Raw genomic sequence first — 18,216 nt, 5'->3', positions numbered from 1 at the left:
CAAACTACTGTAAAGGTTTGAGTTTCTGTGCACGATTAGGTTTTCAAAACATGACATAGCCAGTTGCTGCCCACGTTTAGGGAATTAACCAACCTACTTTCTGTTAATGCCATATAGCAACAAGAAAAACATGTCACAATACCTGGGAGAGGATGTGACAAAAATATTGTTCAAATGTGGGTCTGTCTGAATTTTTTGGTCTCAGCTTAGAGTTTGATCTGAAACCATTGTTGCAATTTTCATGTTTGTACATAATGTACCCTAATTGTTAGAAACTCAACCAAACAACCATGGTGATATAAGCATCGTACTCCAACCAAACAAGCTCCATGTGAACACATCTGTAATTGTATGTTCTCTAATCAATCTTTTGGACACATGTTTGTATAAATTGACCAATGACATGATCCCATAATTGGCCATGATCAAATGACTACAAACACCTGACTGGGTCCAATGAATCTTTTATAAACAGCTGTCCTGCAGTGCTTGACATGATACTTTGATGAAGACAGCATTGTTGTCAGGACCTTTCAAAGGGTATTATAGAATCAGTGCACCTAGAGTGGGCCGCTTTTGCTTTCCTTTTAAAATGGTTCTATTCCACAAGCTATAACTAGGTGTTCCTCCGCCTTCTTTACATTTACTGTCCATTTAATACTATGTATAATAATTCTAATGCAGAGCAACTTGACAATGCACCTTTGCACAAATGTCCTTTGCACAAAAGCCTTGAAAATAATTGAAAGCCTTGGAAACATTTGCATGTGTAGAAAGCATTCACCATTTCAACACTTGATGAATTGCAGCAAAAACAGTGTGCATTCAATATTTGTATTTCTTCAAAGCCTGAAGCATACACTGATTCAGGGCTGAAACGTACCACACGCATAGGCTTCACACACTTTCATTACTTACTAATGATAAAGTACACACGGTCAAGTTTCCAGTATGTCAGTATTGGGACATACTACCTTGTGTAATGGAGAGAGACACAGGAAACTCACACTGAGGAAGTGAGGGAGAACTCAAAACTAAAAGACAAACCTCTTTTATGGTGATGGTTTTGATCAGAATAATTGCTGGAGGTCTTAATTTGAGTGGCCCTGCACCCTCTATCTCCTGGCTATCTTCCTACATCTTGCAGCTTTGACTTGTTCCAGATCTTTGACTCTTTACTATTGGCCTATGCTCTGTGTGGCTTACTGGGAAGCTTAACAGACCAACAACTTTCTTTTTTTTCTTTCATACTTGAATGACATTGATGCAATAACTATCAAAGCAGGTGATGATAACTTAGTTCATGTGAAAAGACGGGGAAATCTTAACAAACTCCTCACCTTCCATTGCGCAGTGGGTTGTGGACTACAGTATATTACTGAAAAAAATATGCCAGGCTACAAACTACTAAAATCCCTTCAGAAACAGTAGAACCTCCAGGCACTTTTGGAATATCATTTTCAAAGCGCTATGGTTTGGGACATACTATTCTTAATCCAACATATTATATAGTATGGGTAGTTTGTGTATTGAGATGCGGCAAAACTGTTGTTTCATGTTATCATTCACATTATATAGACTGCCCGTGAGAGATTAGCCTGGCCTTGGTGGGAGAAGCTCAAATCTGGCTTTAAATGAGAATAGAAAGAGGGCTTTGGTATCTTTAGACACATAGGTCTACGCCCACACAAACACATGCACATGACGCAGTAAGGAGCAGAGCATGGTCTCTCCACAGAGAGTACGAAGGACTCCCATACAGTGAATTCATAATCCGTCCTGCATATGTTGTAATACTCTGGCTTCTGTGTGCACTGTTGTTTACTTAATTAAACCACTTTGATATCACAATATGAATAACAACATGGCCAAACCCATTTACATTTCTTATTTGCATGAAGTATTCTGTTTGAATTAGAATGCCCTGGAAATGTTCTGTACTGTACACCCTGCATGGCGCAATTTCGTCATGGTTTTCCCCTTTATTCATTTATTTATCTTCATTGATTTTACCTTATAAAATAAGATGTCCAAAATAGCTTTTGATAAGTATGTCATCAATATTAAATTAGCAAAGGCCTTGGCTAGAATGTAGATGATTGAAAATACAGGTAATAATGAAATTAAACAGATTTATTAACATTATAAAGGGTAATTAGGATCAATGATAATCTTCATTACATCCTTAAATCGATAGTATAGACATGCCACACTGCTCATTAATTTTCACTCTAACATCTCTGTCTCTTGATGAAAGGAATGAAGGAACTATGAAATGAGTTGAGTACTGAATCAACCAAACTGTCAAGCCCATACGTAAGTGTTAAAAAGGGAATGACCCAAGGTCATTGGAGGTCAAATTAACTGTCTTTTTTTTGTGTTGGGGTACAAATTACCATGGTGTGACCTTGGAAACAAATAATTCAACAGGGACAGTGACCTCCGGTGTTCCGGCTTGCTTTTCAAAAGCCCCGGCAGTTCATTTGCGTCATGTCAGGAGCATCATTCTCCCATAAGAGTGGTCTATTTTAAATACAGTGGAAACATATCTCAGTCCCAGAACAGCCCTTGTTATTTCAGATCTGAGAAAAAGGTGCCATTACATCCGCCCAATTACTGTGCAGATGTGAAAAAGAGTCTTGGGTTGTAACCCTGAGGGTCCAGAATTTGTCGTCTTGGACCACAGGGCTTTAGGTTAGTCATTGTCCACGTAAACAGCTCCTAACCCCAGAGTGACTTCGTTATTTATATATTCCTTTATCGACTCCTGAACAAACAGCTGCCCTCCCTACCATTCATTAAGACACTTTTTTACTATTCTTCTCCCATGATGAGGTCCCTGATGTCACGCATGTCAGCTGAAAGCATACAAGCCCAGGGGTAAAAGGATTCACAGCCTTAATATAGGCTATGCTATGCTACTGCTTCTTATACTGCAGTACAATTATTCAGGATAGCAAAACATAAGACGATATATTGCAAGAGCAAAAGCAGATGGCATGGCATCTTGTATCATACAGACATTTGAGAAGGAAATATCTCCAAGGATAGATTATACTGTTTTTGAGGCATTGCAAACTTAATGCAAAATGAACAGTACAAACAGTGCATTAGACAAAAGGAAGATGTATCACATTTTAGAAAATAATGCCCCAGTGTTTGTTAGCTACAAGCCTTAACTTGTATTATTTCCCCTTGCAAAAAGATGCTTTGTATGGTCCCTTGAGTCGGGCGGACTTAGTTATGTGTCAAACACAAAGAGCACCTGAGTTCCATGGTTACCAGGCTTACAGGGGCGGCTAAGACAGCTAAGTTCTCCCACGGGGGCTATGCCGAGTGCTTCTTTATTCCACTGCATATGATTCTCTGCTGCACTTGAACATAACAGACAATCTATTATTTACTCTGTTCAATGAAGGAAAAAACACAGAGTTGCACCTGCTACTGAAAACTTTGAGGAAATATGATTTTATCATTTATCACAGTAGGTCTCCATGTTGCATCTCTTCTGTCTGAGCCATAATACGCGGAAGATAAAAATGTACAAATACATACCTGTGAATATTGTCTATGATTAAACAATCACTTATAGAGGACACATACAAAAATAATAATGTTTTTTTGTTTTTTTGATTTTATATTACGGACAAGAAAAAATTATGTTGGATATTGTTGAAAGTAGGCTGTGTACAAGGTGTGTGGCTACCGAATGGAGCTCTTGCAATTCTCAATGCCGCCACTAAATGACAACGGAGACGTGGAATTCCTGAGTGCCATAGTGGTCTAAGGCCACATGCAAATGGAATGCATTAAGCCTATGTGTTGAGGTGGAAGTCTAATCATTCCAATGGAGAGAAATCCACAGGCTGCGACTCATCTGCTGGACTAGGTTGCAGAGCAAAATGTGGCATGCGTTGGAATTTTACAGCTTGTGCGACGCCATGCCATGTAGTACGGTATCTGAAAGAAACTGATGTATGGCTTTAAAATATGTCTTAACGACAGAGCAACAAATACACTTTGACAGCGCAATGCATTTAACTGAAAAATACAAAATCCGTATTGATTATTTTATTCACAGTCAATGTTTGGCTAGTTCTGAATAGGAAATATTCAACATTTGAAAATGTTTGCAGTATTTTGAGTATATTAAAAAAAAAATTGCGTTATAAATGGTATGCTAGCTAAATCAATGAAGATTTATCATTCATCTACAATGAGACAGAAGTTCAGGAAGCTGAAACATCTGGCATCTGACAAGTTGTGGAGCAACCCATTTCCATGCAGCATGTCTGCCATTGAAATCATGGTAAACATCAGCACTCTCATCATGGGCAGAACCAGACTCCATGCTGCTTGGCGACTCTAGTTGTAATGCAGCTCATGGATTGAGATGATTCCAAAACACTTTACATTGGGCAACGCATTGATGCTGTCTGTTTGCACAAGGCTTAAGGCAATCTGGTGCAGTGGACACAGCACACTGATTGTGCATGGGAGTCCTACAAAAGGCTACGGAAATTATCTCAGCGCCGCCTGGGCTGGTGGGAGGGATGCTTTGACACATCACATTATAGCAATGGGCAGGTATATGCCCCCAAAGCAGGCATTTTGTGATAAGTTGCCTCAATATTGAGGCATGTTCTGAGACATTTCTGGATATTTGATCAGGGTTAGTGTTTGTCCCTCCCTAAACCATAACGATCTCAGTCGAACGCCATGACTGTCCTACAACTGAACTGTCATTTAGTGCATGCTAACTGTTGCATGCAAGTCAGTTAAGATCCCCTCTTCCCCTTCAAAAAATATATATTTACGACACATTGAATGAGTAGGCTATTAGCTGCTGTTTTGGGAGTTGTTTTTGTTTGTTGGGAGGGGGGCATATCCATTGGAAAATATGGGAGCCTGTTGAAACAAAACACTGCTCTACTATTTTACTGATTCAGAGGTGTACCCAGAATAACCCCAATTAATTAGGTAATGGGTTATGTGAAAAAAACTAAATGGTAGATTTCCATGGTTGTGAGTCACACCAAAGATTGTAAGGCACGGCTGGAAAGGCAAGACTCTCAGCTTTCAGCGGACACCTTGTTTTTCCAGATAGGGCCTACCATTCTTATATCAAACTGAATTTAATTAAGCAACAGAGGTACTTTCAGTTTATTTGCAACTGAGTGACTTCAGATTTAGGACATAAGCTTTGCCCTGACTATTGATTCAACCAAACATGTTTCTGTCTAAAGAGGAGATTTGCTTCCAGAACTACATTAACCATGAAAAACACTAACCTGCAGAAATTGTCATGTAAAACCCATGTCATGTAAAACCCAACAAGTAATACGCATTTCAAGTGAAACTGATGAAGCCCCAACATTTTTTTAACAATTTCCTATCATTACGAATGAAAACTTGAACACCAAATGTATAAATCTTGTAAAATAGCATATTGTAGGGAAGATTAAACAAAACCATAGCTACATTTGCATCTGATTTTTTTTTTGCATGTGTTACAAAGGACCAACTAATTACAGTTTGTGGAAAGCGACAGTAGTGGGTCTTTATATAGCATTATTGGACAGTACCAGATAGGGAGCAATATCATAATGTCCACTACCACTAAATACTGTACATGCAAGATGTTGATTTGAACTCAGAGATGGAGACAGGATAACACCCTGAAAAAAGCTGCACTAAACCAAAAGTAACACAACATTTTATAAGATTTTATATGCCCTAGAAAATACATTACATCTACAATGTAGTACAAGAACTCATGAATATATAATAAGCAAAATAAAAGAGGAGATAAAAACGTATTCCTGCTCGTACATGAGTGCCTATTACATTCTAGTAGGCTGGCGGCAAGACTTCTGATCAGAGGGTTCCCATGTTCACCTCCCGTTTAAAGCACTATTTTATTTATTTACATTATGCCTTTCCCCTACTGTAACCCCAAGACCACTGGAAAGAGTATTTAAACCCAACTGGCAAATTGTTTCAACACTACCCTTAATCTCAATCCTATTATTGACCCATTTTGTTGTTATTTCTTTGCAAAGTTTGACTGACAACAAAGATACACTACCAAATGGAATAATTAAAACATCAAGCCATGGAGATACAGTATGACAGGCACGCAAACGCAATTAATGTCACGGCATTCAATGTCACGTCTGTCACGGCATATTTACAAATGTCATTAATTTGGAAAGTAACTTTTATCATCATCAGAATAACCAGCAAGATTATCGACTGGTTGGTTTGACCCTGATTTTAAACTTACTATTGCTTAGTCCTGGGGTGTCCTCAAATGATTGAACCTCAGTTTGGGGCTTGTGATCACTTGGACAACCACAATGAACCTTCCGTTAAATACTCTCTGAAAAATACTTTAAAAGAACAGCATGAATTTGTTCTGCAGAAGATATTTGGCGAGTTTAAAATGCCACACAAGTTACTTGCATTAACAGCTAAATGAGTGATGGGCTTTGCATCAATGAGAAAGAAAATATTTAATTTGACCACCAGACCATGCTTTAAACCAAGCAGTCTCCAAACGGTAATAGACTCCATGTTGATTAGCCTGTGGGCTGCTCATGTCTGCATGTAATGGTAGACTAGAGAACTGGACATGCACTCAGCACTGAGAGACAGAGAGCAGGTTTGCTGTTACATACCTGGCTACCTGCCAAACTTTTTCAAATTTACTCTATAAAGTAATTGGTTAAATTCTACTTGAAGAGTTTACCAAGGCAATATTTTTATCTGTTGACCTTTTACCCAACTTTTCTACACTGGGACTCTATTTGGACATAATTAATGGAACTACTCACCACTGAACACCCGAAGCTAAGTACCATTACTATGCCTTATCACTGTAATTGTTGTAGCTACAACACGGAGGTGAACTATCGTCTTCAAAGATATTAGAGTTAGAGGCTCGGCTTCAAATGCAAATGTCAGGCAAGGATTATGTTAGTGTTGAAATGGAAAAAACTGCGTCTGTGCCACCAGGAAGAAACTACAGTGTTGTTAGCCCCCGGCACAGCTCCTGCAGCCGGGCAAGAACTTTCTATTGGTCACTGGGAAGAAATGCCGTCGACCAGTTAAACCTGTGTCGCTGCTAGATCCGACTGATATTTTCAACAGGTTTTCCCCACTGGAGTCGGAGTCAAGGCCCGAGCCGTCTTCGGACGGGAATGAATGGCAGGCATTTTCTACCAGTGGCCCGGATACTTTAGTCATCAGCGATTCCATTCAGCTGGCGATCGTACACTGTTTACCGGGGAGCAGAGCCTCCGACGTAGCCGCAAATCTGGGGTTGGTGCTATCGAAGTCTAATACTGGCAAGTATAGTGAGTACAGAGAGATCGTTATTCACGTTGGCACCAACAACGTTAGGATGAAACAGTCAGAGGTTACAAAGCAGAACATAGCATCAGCGTGTAAACTAGCTAGAAAGATGTGTCGGCATCGAGTGATTGTCTCTGGCCCCCTCCCAGCTGGGGTAGAGCTCTACTGCAGACTTGCGCAACTCAATAGCTGTCTGAAAACAGAGTTCTGCCCGTCGCAGGAGGAAGAGTTTGTATATAACTGGCTCTCTTTTTTGGGACTCTCCCAGAAATAGAGGCAGGCCTGATCTGCTGAAGAGCAACGGACTACATCCTAGCTGGAGTGGTGCTCTTCTTTTACCTAGGAACATTGACAGGGGTCTCACTCCTTTAGCCTCACCATGAGATAGGGTGCAGGTCAGGCCGCAGGCTGTTAGCCATACACAATGTTCCTCAATGAGTTTCCAGAATTCTTGTCTAACCTTGTAGTCATGGCAGATAGTATTCACATTTTTTGCCATTTCAATATTCATATGGAAAAGTCCAATGACCCTCTTCAAAAAGCCTTTGAAGCAATAATTGACTCAATGGGTTTTATCCAACATGTCTCAGGTCCAACACACTGCCACAATCATACCTTAGATTTAGTCCTGTCACAAGAAACAGATATTGTAGATCTAATAATCTCCGGGGCCGGGTCACGGGGGCAGCAGTCTAAGCAGGGATGCCCAGACTTCCCTCTCCCCAGACACTTCCTCTAGCTCTTCAGGTGGGACACTGAGGCGTTCCCAGGCCAGCCGGGAGACATAGTCCCTCCAGCGTGTCCTAGATCTTCCCCGGGGTCTCCTCCCGGTGGGACGGGACCGGAACACCTTCCCAGGAAGGCGTTCCGGAGGCATCCGAAAAAGATGCCCAAGCCACCTCAGCTGACCCCTCTCGATGTGGAGGAGCAGCGGCTCTACTCTGAGCTCCTGCCGGGTGACCGAGCTTCTCACCCTCATCTCTAAGGGATCGCCCAGCCACCCTGCGGAGAAAGCTCATTTCGGCCGCCTGTGTCTGGGATCTTGTCCTTTCGGTCATGACCCAAAGCTCATGACCATAGGTGAGAGTAGGAACGTAGATTGACCGGTAAATCGAGTGTCTCCTTTCTTCACCACGATCATCCGATCCGTCTGTCAATCTCCCGTTCCATCCTTCCCTCACTCGTGAACAAGACCCCTAGATACTTAAACTCCTCCACTTGAGGCAGGCACTCTCCACCAACCTGAAGTGGGCAAGCCACCCTTTTCCGACTGTAATATCGGATCTTATTGCATCTTATTACATGTACCATTAAAACAAGAAATCCACTTGCTCCGAAAGCAATGAGTTTTAATAGCCATAATATAAATTCTCGGGCTACAAATAGATTTCTTGATATTCTTACAAGCTCGCTCATCAACGACAGTAAATAAATCTGCAAATGATCACAATTGAGGATTTAAACTGAACACTGCAAAATACTACGGACCACTAAAAACTAAAGAAATACACAACAAGATACTTGCTCACTGGTACACAGACAATACTACAGCACTCAAGCAAGTTGGAAGTATTCAGACTAGCCTGGATAGACAGTACACTACAATACCGAAAAGAACTCACATCTGCTCGATGAGCTTATTTCTCCAACCTGATTGAGGTGAACAAAAACCATCCAAAATGTATCTTTGATACAGTTGCAAAGTTAATAAAAAAGCAACGCTCAACAAGTGAAGTGGGTCTTCACATTAGCTGTAATGAATACTTGAACTACTTTGATGAAAAGATAATCACCATTAGAAAACAAATTACTGACTCCTCCTTAAATAGTTATAGTCTCCAAAATCTCAGTTGTCCTGAGAATGTCCTGAACCTCCCTGACCAGGTGTCAATGGGGACACTTGAATTTTCTGATCCCATATCGCTCGACACGTTCACTGAATTTCTATGAGCTCTAAACCCACAAATTGTCAGCTAGACCCGATTCCAACAAAATAACTTAAGGAGCTATTTACTGTGCTAGCTCAGCCAATGTTCAACATAATACATTGCTCCCTTTCCTCCGGATGTGTACCAAACTCACAAAAAATTCCGGAAATTAAGCCTCTTAAACGAATCTGGACCCGGACATATTAAACATTCATAGGCCAATATGGAATATGTTTTAATCTTCCTCAAGGCTCGGTTCTCACTATATATGCTGCCTCTGGGTGATGTAAACCGGAATCACAATGTCAATTTTCACTATTATGCTGATGACACACAGTTATATATTTCAATGAAGCATGGAGAATCCTCAAAATTAGCTACTTTGGAAGCATGCGTTTCAGATATTAGAAGTGGGTGACAGAGAACTTCTTGCTTTTTAAACTCAAGAAAAACCGAAATGGTCGTTTTAGGACCCAAGAAACAAAAAGCTTTGTTGGCAGATCTCACTGTGAACCTCGTCGGCTGCATGGTCGTATCCCAAAAAACTGTAAGAAACCTCTGTGTTAGTCTTTGTTACTTCTAGACTAGATTACTGCAATGCTCTTCTTTCTGGTTACCCAGACAAATCAATAAATAAACTTCAATTAGTGCTGCACACGGCTGCTAGAATCCTAACTAGAAAAAAATCTATTTGAACACATTACTCCAGTACTAGCCTCTTTACACTGGCTGCCTGTTAGGGGTAGGGCCTACGTAACCTTAGATTGCAAGATGCAGGCCTTTTAATTGTACGTAGAATTTCTAAACAAACAGCCAAAACAAAAGGGCCTTCTCTCATAGAGCTCCACTACTGTGGAATGATTTGCCAATTAAGGTTAGAAATGCAAACTCAGTGCAAACTTTCAAGTGTCTCCTAAAGACTCATCTCTACAGCATGCTCTATGATTAAATGTAGTCTGGCCCAGGGGCGTGAAGGTGACCAGAAAGGCTTGTTACTGTCCACCCTTGCTGTCTTGCCAGATGGGCTCTCGTCGCCACTGGGATGCCCTCACTCCAATGCCATTTGGGGGCGGAGTCACTGGCTTGATGTTGTCTCTCTGTTGCGCACTTGTGCAACTGGGCTGTACTCTGGGCTGTACTGGGCTGGCAATACTCTCCCCTCATTCAGGGTGGTTGCAGTTGGGGGTATCCCTTTGGTTGATGCTTGGCAATGTGGGTGAATTGACTTCCTGCCTGTTGAGCCCTGTCCGGGGCCTCACCCAGATAGGGCCACAGTGTCACCGGACCCCACTGTCTCAGCCCCAAGGTCTTATGCTGCTATATTATTGTGTTGGGGGAGTAGGGTCAGTTCTCCTTCTCCACTATAAATCCTTGTAGATATAAAGAATGCATTTTCAAAATGTTCCCTGTCTCCTGCCATTTTAAACTTTGGAGGACATGAGGTCTTGGCCCACACCTGAGGAGTATCTGGCTTGAAAGACACGTTGCTGTCCCTGTCCAAAGTCCTCCTGGTTGTGTTGCAGATCAAGACAATACCTGACGATTTCAGCTGCCACTGTGTTGACACCTCTGGTCATGCTTCCGACCTGGACTAAGTTTAAATACACTCTGGACTCAGGCCACATGCATTTATTAATTATTACAATTTGTACTCTTAATATGTTGGGGTCCTTGGGGTTTAATCATCACAAACCAAGGCAAAAAAATCATTTCCAGACTGGAGACCTCCGTCAACTTATCCAGGTGCTGACTACGCACCTCCGTCTATCACAGAAAGATGGAGAGGCGCTTCAACCGGACCGAAGAAGATGCTTCATCAGGTGATACTGGAGGATTGCCGCAAGTGAGACCTACAGTAATGCTCCTATATGTGCTGTTCGTGGTGCGTGAAATTCCACAGGCCTCCAAAGATCCCTCCCTGTTTGAACTGTAATACGGTCAGCAACCCAGGGGATTGTTTGTGGATAAGCAGACCTTCAAAGAGCCCATGCTCCAGTCCCCCTGTAGAGGTGCCAAAACCTGACAGCTCTCTCTGGTTCTGCAATGACTTTGAATGACGTCTCCCAGTTCGAAAGTCACCCCATGACATGGGTAGGTGAACTGGTTTTGCGCCTAGGCAGGGCCAGCTACGTCACCACCCACAAACTGACCAAGGGGAGCAGGTACTCATTTATTTAGTATCTGTCTGGCAGTCTCTGGAAAATGCTCTCTCCAAGTTACATTATTTTTTTTATTTTTTAACAAGGCTATTTAGATTATTTCAGCCCATTTCCTGGCCAAAGCACTTACGTGTCTTATGACTTAAGTCATATTTTCTACCGATTTCTTTGAATGTCAACACTATTGTGACAAGCAAAGTACCTCAGAGTATACACTATGTCCTTGAAAAATATCAGATGACAACTTACGAGGCATGAAAGCATCTAAAATGCATATATTTGGAGCAGACATGCGATGACAGTAATAACTGTGTAGCGACAAGCTCTCAAAAAGCCTCTGCACTCAGCACTTTCCGCTACAAGAAATCAAGGTTCATCTGTCGTAAAGTGACAAAGGCCAGGAGATGAAGAGAAATGAGGGTGTAGAGTGATATGTGTCAATGTCAGCTTCATACGAGCCCTAGGCTTGTCAGCAGAGTTATGTCCACTACTCTAAATCTAATTTCTTCTACACTGCTCACACATGCAACAATGCGCCAAGGTTTATATCTGCTTGGCTTCAAGGGATAGCAGACAATGGAGAGGTTTCCGGAATTAGCGTAGCATCTGTAATAATAGGATGGTTGGGTCCATTCCACAATAAACACCTCAAACTAAACAAAACATTCTGTATCTGACAAGGAAAACAGAAGAAACAAAAAAACAGTCTTCTGAACTGTTCAACCAACCCAGTAAATGTGCAGCATGAGCTAAGATGGCAAGTGAGGACCAAAACCATTTCAGAGCAATAAAGGGACTTGATAAGTAAATCAATCATTTGTCCTGCATTGTGACTTTTCACTGGCCATGAATGTGCATGTTTTCCCTGTACACTGTGCTCACACACGGCACCTAGAGGGAAACAATTGACAGAGAGCCAAGTGCAACACTTACAAATAGTGTGTGGACATGAACACCAATTTCCTATTCCAATTTCTGGAATGGTCTGATAAAAAAACGTGTATATGTTTTTTAATGGGATTCTACTTGCCTGATGAATTATACGTGCATCTGTAAAAGCCCCGCATTGTTAAAATTTCACAGGAACAAACAGTCTGACATCAAATATCTTGATCAACCGCTTCTCTGTCCCTAATGGCAATGCTAAAATGAAGTAAAGACTTGAAAGAGCGGATTAAACCTCTCTTGAATCCGGCCAAGGGAAGATAGTGAGCTCAGACTCTGAGTCACACATTTCTTAGTCAAACTTATTATTTAGCAGCTTGACATTCTTCTATATACTTTTTGACAATCTTCTATAGTCGGATTCAAAATGACTTCAGTAAATTAGTAATAGTGCCTCAGTAAGTAGTAATGGTTATTGAACTGAATCTCCAGCACTTTAACGTACATTACTCATGGCTGTCCCTTGTCCCTCTGCAGTATGGTGAGTAATGAAAGAATGACAATACATACACAGCATAATTGTGAAAACTGTGAATGTCCCCAAATGTATTGTATCACTAAGTTATCATGATAATACAGCACGGTGAGGTTCCTTGTAATTCCCTTGCCCTAGGACACAGACTTCAAAGCACAGAAATAATCAATGATGCGACTCACCCCCACCCCGTCCTCCTGTCGGTACTGCTTCCAGGCTCGTCCCGTGTCACTGAACAGCAGCAGGTAGCCGCTGACCCAGTCGGAGCTGCCGTAACGCCCCTGCGTGGCGATGGCCGTCACCTCCATTCTGTTCCGGAGGTCCAGCTGAATCCACGGCTGTCTGTCTGTCGCCTGGGGAGACCAGCCTCCTGCTCCTTTGGGAATCCAGAGAAAGAAAACCCCTCAGGAAAGGAACATGCGATGACCTGCTAGGCTAGGACCTGCTAGGCTAGATAGACACACACATACGGACACCATGGAACTGTCTTGGGAATTATTGTTTTCCTCACAGCTTCAGCCAGTTCAGAAAGTGGAACTGGGGAGAAGGTGAAGTTGGTTCGGGGTGACCGGTCATCGTCTCACTTGTTAGGGCTGTATCGCTGCGAGTGTCTTCCTTTGTCATAAACATTATGCAGCCTTCTGTTTCAGTTAACGGATACAGACTCACTGTTTATGAGTACTGAAGAATTTTCAAAATCATGTTTAAAAGCAGTTTAATGTAGTCTTGTTGTATGTGATGCATACTCATGTGTTCTATTTCTTCTTCTTGGTGGTGCTCTTACACACTTAGACTTTTCCTTCAAGACAGAGCTGAACTAAGCGTTCTATATAATAGTAATGTGACAATATCAGGGCTCTGCCTTAGGAAAATACAGAGGAGGATATTAAATAAAAACAATGAATTATAGGCTTTGATTCTGGTTTTGTATTCAGGATTCTGATACACAGTGAGACGTTACTCAGTGGACACAGTCATGATAACCTTTAGCCTGCAGACCTAGCCTCTGAGATAAACTAACAGAAACAGACCTGCTAGCAGAGTAGGATTAATAGCCCAACCTGAGACAGCAATACGATTTAGTCACCATAGTAATTTTACCCCAAGCTTGAAATGACATTGAAAGTATAACAAATATTTATCTGTATCTCCAGTAAATGGTGAGCTTTTAAAAGTGTTAGGTAAAAAAAAAAAAATCTATCTGATCAAAAGCATTCAGTTTCAAATAAAATTGCTATTTTCTTTGAGACAATCACGTCGACCAATACGTATGACTTGAAGATTACAAAGAGGTTGGAGTATGTTAACAGATGTCAACTATGTGTTTTAGCACCACAGTTCCTCAGCTATCAAGCTGAGGAAACAGGTCAGCTTTGGCAGAAATGTTCATTACTCAGCTGCTGTGGGCAGACACAATGCCATGGGAGCAGATGAGTGCAGAATTTCAAACCAGAGACTCAGCCAAAGAGGAAGCATCGTTTACCGAGCTCCCCCAGGGACCTGGACCATTCTGGTTGTTACTGAAACAGTCGGGAGGATGGCAAGAGGCTAAAAATATCCTGAGGTACAGTAGTCAGTGTTTGATGGACAGTGTGTGAAAATATGTGCCACGGAAGGTTCATACATATATGGCTTTTGATATATATATTTCAGTGAAAGCCATTGATGTTCTGCAAGTGAATGCAGATGGCTGAAACTGTTCAAAACCATATAATTAAATGAAAAGCAATTATATTGCATAATCCATTGATTAAATAAGTTGTACTGTAGCTACACAGAGATAATTAGTGTTTAGGTCTTTGACCTTAATTTGCTTTTTCTAGTAAGCTAACATATGGAATTGTTTTGTTGAGTATTCCTATCTTATTTAAAAATGTTTTTCAAATATCCTTAATGAACATGCTCAGTAAATAAATAGCTACAGCCCCTGGTTAACCATTGTACTGGCTGAGTTGACCTAATGCAAACACTGACACTGGTGTAAGTACCAATTTATGGAAATGAGAAAACCGTGCGCTCATTCAATTTGGATAGCTAAGGTTTAAAAATGAGGTTTAAAAATGAGGCTCTTGTGTCTACCACACAAAAAGTTGCAAACACTTTTACATCCTACAAAAACTGAATATTTGCATTTGGCACAGTGCAAAAACTAACCATTTGCCACAGTGCACTTTGTTATGGCTATTCCTGCTGCCATGTAGAGTTTTCCCCCATAACTTCTCCTTACCCCATTTCTCTTTTCATCCAGTTCAGCTGAGGGAGTTCCAAAATGTGGACACTTACAAGAAATGTTTCTGAAGCTTTCTGCCCCTGTTATTGCAGACGCAATTCTACCTCTGACTACTTAATCCAGAAATTGTCAAACTACATCTCTCATTGCCTTGTTTCAAAAGCTAGACCAAACAAGCTTGACCAAACCATCGTAGGCTGATTTCCATCCTACCCTGCCTATACAATGTTTTTGAATGTTGAATGTCTGGTGAACATACGCATAACCCACCATTTTGAGTCCCATTGTAGTCTCTCTGTCGTACAGTCAGGCTTCAGGGCAGACCAGAGCTGTATATCAGCAACACAGAAGGTTCTAAAAGACATCCTAAATACTGTAAACACATCAAGCAGTTCTGTGCCGATGTTTTTATTGACCTGGCCAAAGCATTTAAATCCATCACAGCCTAATTCTACTCAAAAGTGTGTCAAAACTTGCTGCTGTTGACTCTCTCATTCATATTTATGCAGATGACACTATGCTACAGTATATGCATCTGGGCCTTCCCTAAACTCAGTGCTTCAACATCTCCAACGACTTCACAATTCCAGTAAAACAAAATGTATGCTTGGAAAATAATTTACCTGCCCTGCAAAGCTTCTAACTTTAGAGTGATCTGTATATTATGTTGATACACACAAATGTCTTGGGTTGGATGGTACTCCACCATGTAATTTCAGACCCATGGATAGTGTCCTTCCATAACATAATATGCATTGTACCGTCTGCTCAGGGTCTGGCTCCAACTCAAAATGTTCTTTTCTTACTAGTTATTATGATCATAATTTAAATATGCTGGTACTGCTTGTTCTGGATGTCCCTGATGTTCTGCAATCACTCCATATACATTTCAAAATGTTTTGCTGGAACCGTCCAAGAACCTGTCCATAATGAACTGGTTATCTGACTCATTTCTTGCCTGCCATTATTTAACAAGGCATCTTGATTAAGAACAAATTCGTATTTACAGCATCGTCCTGGGGGCAACGTTGCAGTGGAAGGAGGAGCAATTTGGGTTTACTCTCTTGCCAATGGGCAGAACGATGATAGGGGGTTTGAACCAGGGACCTTTCAGACAATTGTCATATTTTGTGTTGCATTGGAAACTGGGAAATATGAGCGTGTTAGTCAGACAGATGCCATGCTAGCTGTCTGTAGTTTAAGTTTCACATTTTATACTGATTTCACAATTATCTATGTGTGTTCCTACTTTACACCTTGGGCATGAAGTTCAGGATTAACATGCCATGCTATGGTAACAGATTTCTGAGAGAAGTAAACTGTTTGCTAGACCAGTATTTGCCAATTCCTTGAATACCTGAACACGTTATCTATGATATGTGTGGAGGTTCTCTAAACCCACAGACACATTATATTACTTGTGACCAGATTGTTTACATTCAAGTGGACAACCTTCTGCTAGATGCAAAGGGACTCCTGTACTCCTATAATGCATAGTCTCCAATACATTCTACAACACCAAAAACTTTACTTTTAAAGTTAAAACCTAGTGTCCTCTAGTCTTTTTGACACTTAAACTATGAGATTAAGTACTATTACTTATGGATTAAAAACACTGTAAAATAATTTTAGGCTAATTAACCATTTTGAAGCTACAACAAATCCCATAAATGTTCATTTATAGGAGCTAGTTAAAATGTTTGCAAGGTAGAACATATGTGTGAATTTAGCATCAAGTATACCTGGATTGCAGTGGCACACCACACACGCTAACACGGTGCTTGTCTTAATCATCTTCATTTTAAGATTATTATTAATATTACTAACATCTATTATATTGGCGTAATAAGAATGAATAAAGGTAGACAACATGAATTAGTCACGTGAAAAGCAGATGAGGGATGTTGGTAGCATAACTTTCAATCAGAACCAGGCACCACACCTGCCACGGGGAGGAGGGAGCTGGGAGAGAGTGCAGCAGTCATACTACCTGAATATGTCTTTTAATAAGCCAACTGGACTCACTTCAAATCAAATCCATTCCTCAGGGATTATAATACACACAAGATAGGTGAAAAACACTATTGTGATAAATCCAAGATCAAGAAAGGACTAGCTCGCCTGAATTGAAACTGTATATATTACTACTGGGCCACTATCAACCACACTGTCATGCTTTGGCTGGTTGAAGCTCCTGCGTTGCCCAGCTGGCTCAAAACATAGTGTGAGGATTGCAAGCAATATGGAAAAAATATCACTTTCTAATTAAACATATGACCTTCCTAGAAATTACAATTTAAGTATGTACAAATTAGAGTCTGTGTTAGAATTTTGAAAATACTAGACATTGTTTGTTTCATAGGTGCTCCACCTCAAGGAAACATATATTGTATCTCATTTATAACAAACATTTTAATCTTCCAACCCGCCCACAACAGATGCCAGGGAACATTTTTAATTTTAGTTTTAAATCACGTTTTTTTGCCACATGGCTACATGATTTCCTGAGGGTTTTTGTCATATTTGATATGTGCTTCATGCTGAGCTTTCTTAGGTTATGGCATCTTTCTTCTTTCTAATACATGGCATTTTATGCTTTCTTGTACAGAAAAGTGAATAGAGAGTTTTTGCTGAAAGAAAATTAGGTCGGATTCAAATTCACAGAACACCACCAGAATACCAGAGGCAGTGGTAAAAACCACTGGACCATTCAAGACCACGAGTACTGGCTTCTTTCTTGCCAATAAGCCATACAGGTCTGATTTGCTTTGGATATTGTTGTCACATGCACACTGACCAGTCTCGTCATAAAATCCTGTAGCCCTTCAGCCCTTCAGTCAGCCCTTATAAATGTTTTTGTTAAGCCTATATTTTTGGTTTCCTTCCAAGGTGTTCAGATATTTCCAACTCATGTTGGCTTCCTTGAAATTGACATATCTTGGAATCTCATGTTAACAAAAACCAACAGCTGACTCTAAGGTAATTGTAAAGCCTACTGCATTTTGCAGTACACCACTTGGAAAGTTGTATTTTTAAAATAATGTCATCATATTTGGACACATGGATAGTTGAGCAAAATTCTAACCACATTCATTGATAAATGTAACCCAATTTAACAAATTA

At 40.8% G+C, this 18,216-nt stretch overlaps 1 protein-coding gene across 3 annotated transcripts in view; it reads right to left on the bottom strand.

Annotated features, from left to right (window-relative positions):
* The window catches only part of LOC105030805 (contactin-associated protein-like 5), an 87,972-nt gene that overhangs the window by 35,364 nt on the left and 34,392 nt on the right, over window positions 1-18,216 (bottom strand). For all 3 annotated transcript variants that reach the window (XM_029113468.2, XM_029113470.2, XM_029113469.2), the window contains exon 3: window positions 13,046-13,239. In XM_029113468.2, coding sequence (XP_028969301.2) covers window positions 13,046-13,239 — 194 coding nt within the window. The remainder of the gene's footprint in view (window positions 1-13,045; window positions 13,240-18,216) is intronic.

Source organism: Esox lucius, chromosome 16, assembly GCF_011004845.1.
Source record: "Esox lucius isolate fEsoLuc1 chromosome 16, fEsoLuc1.pri, whole genome shotgun sequence".
Lineage (NCBI taxonomy): Eukaryota > Metazoa > Chordata > Actinopteri > Esociformes > Esocidae > Esox > Esox lucius.
Note: the sequence above shows the minus strand (reverse complement) of the source record. Positions and strands in the feature narration are given on the sequence as shown.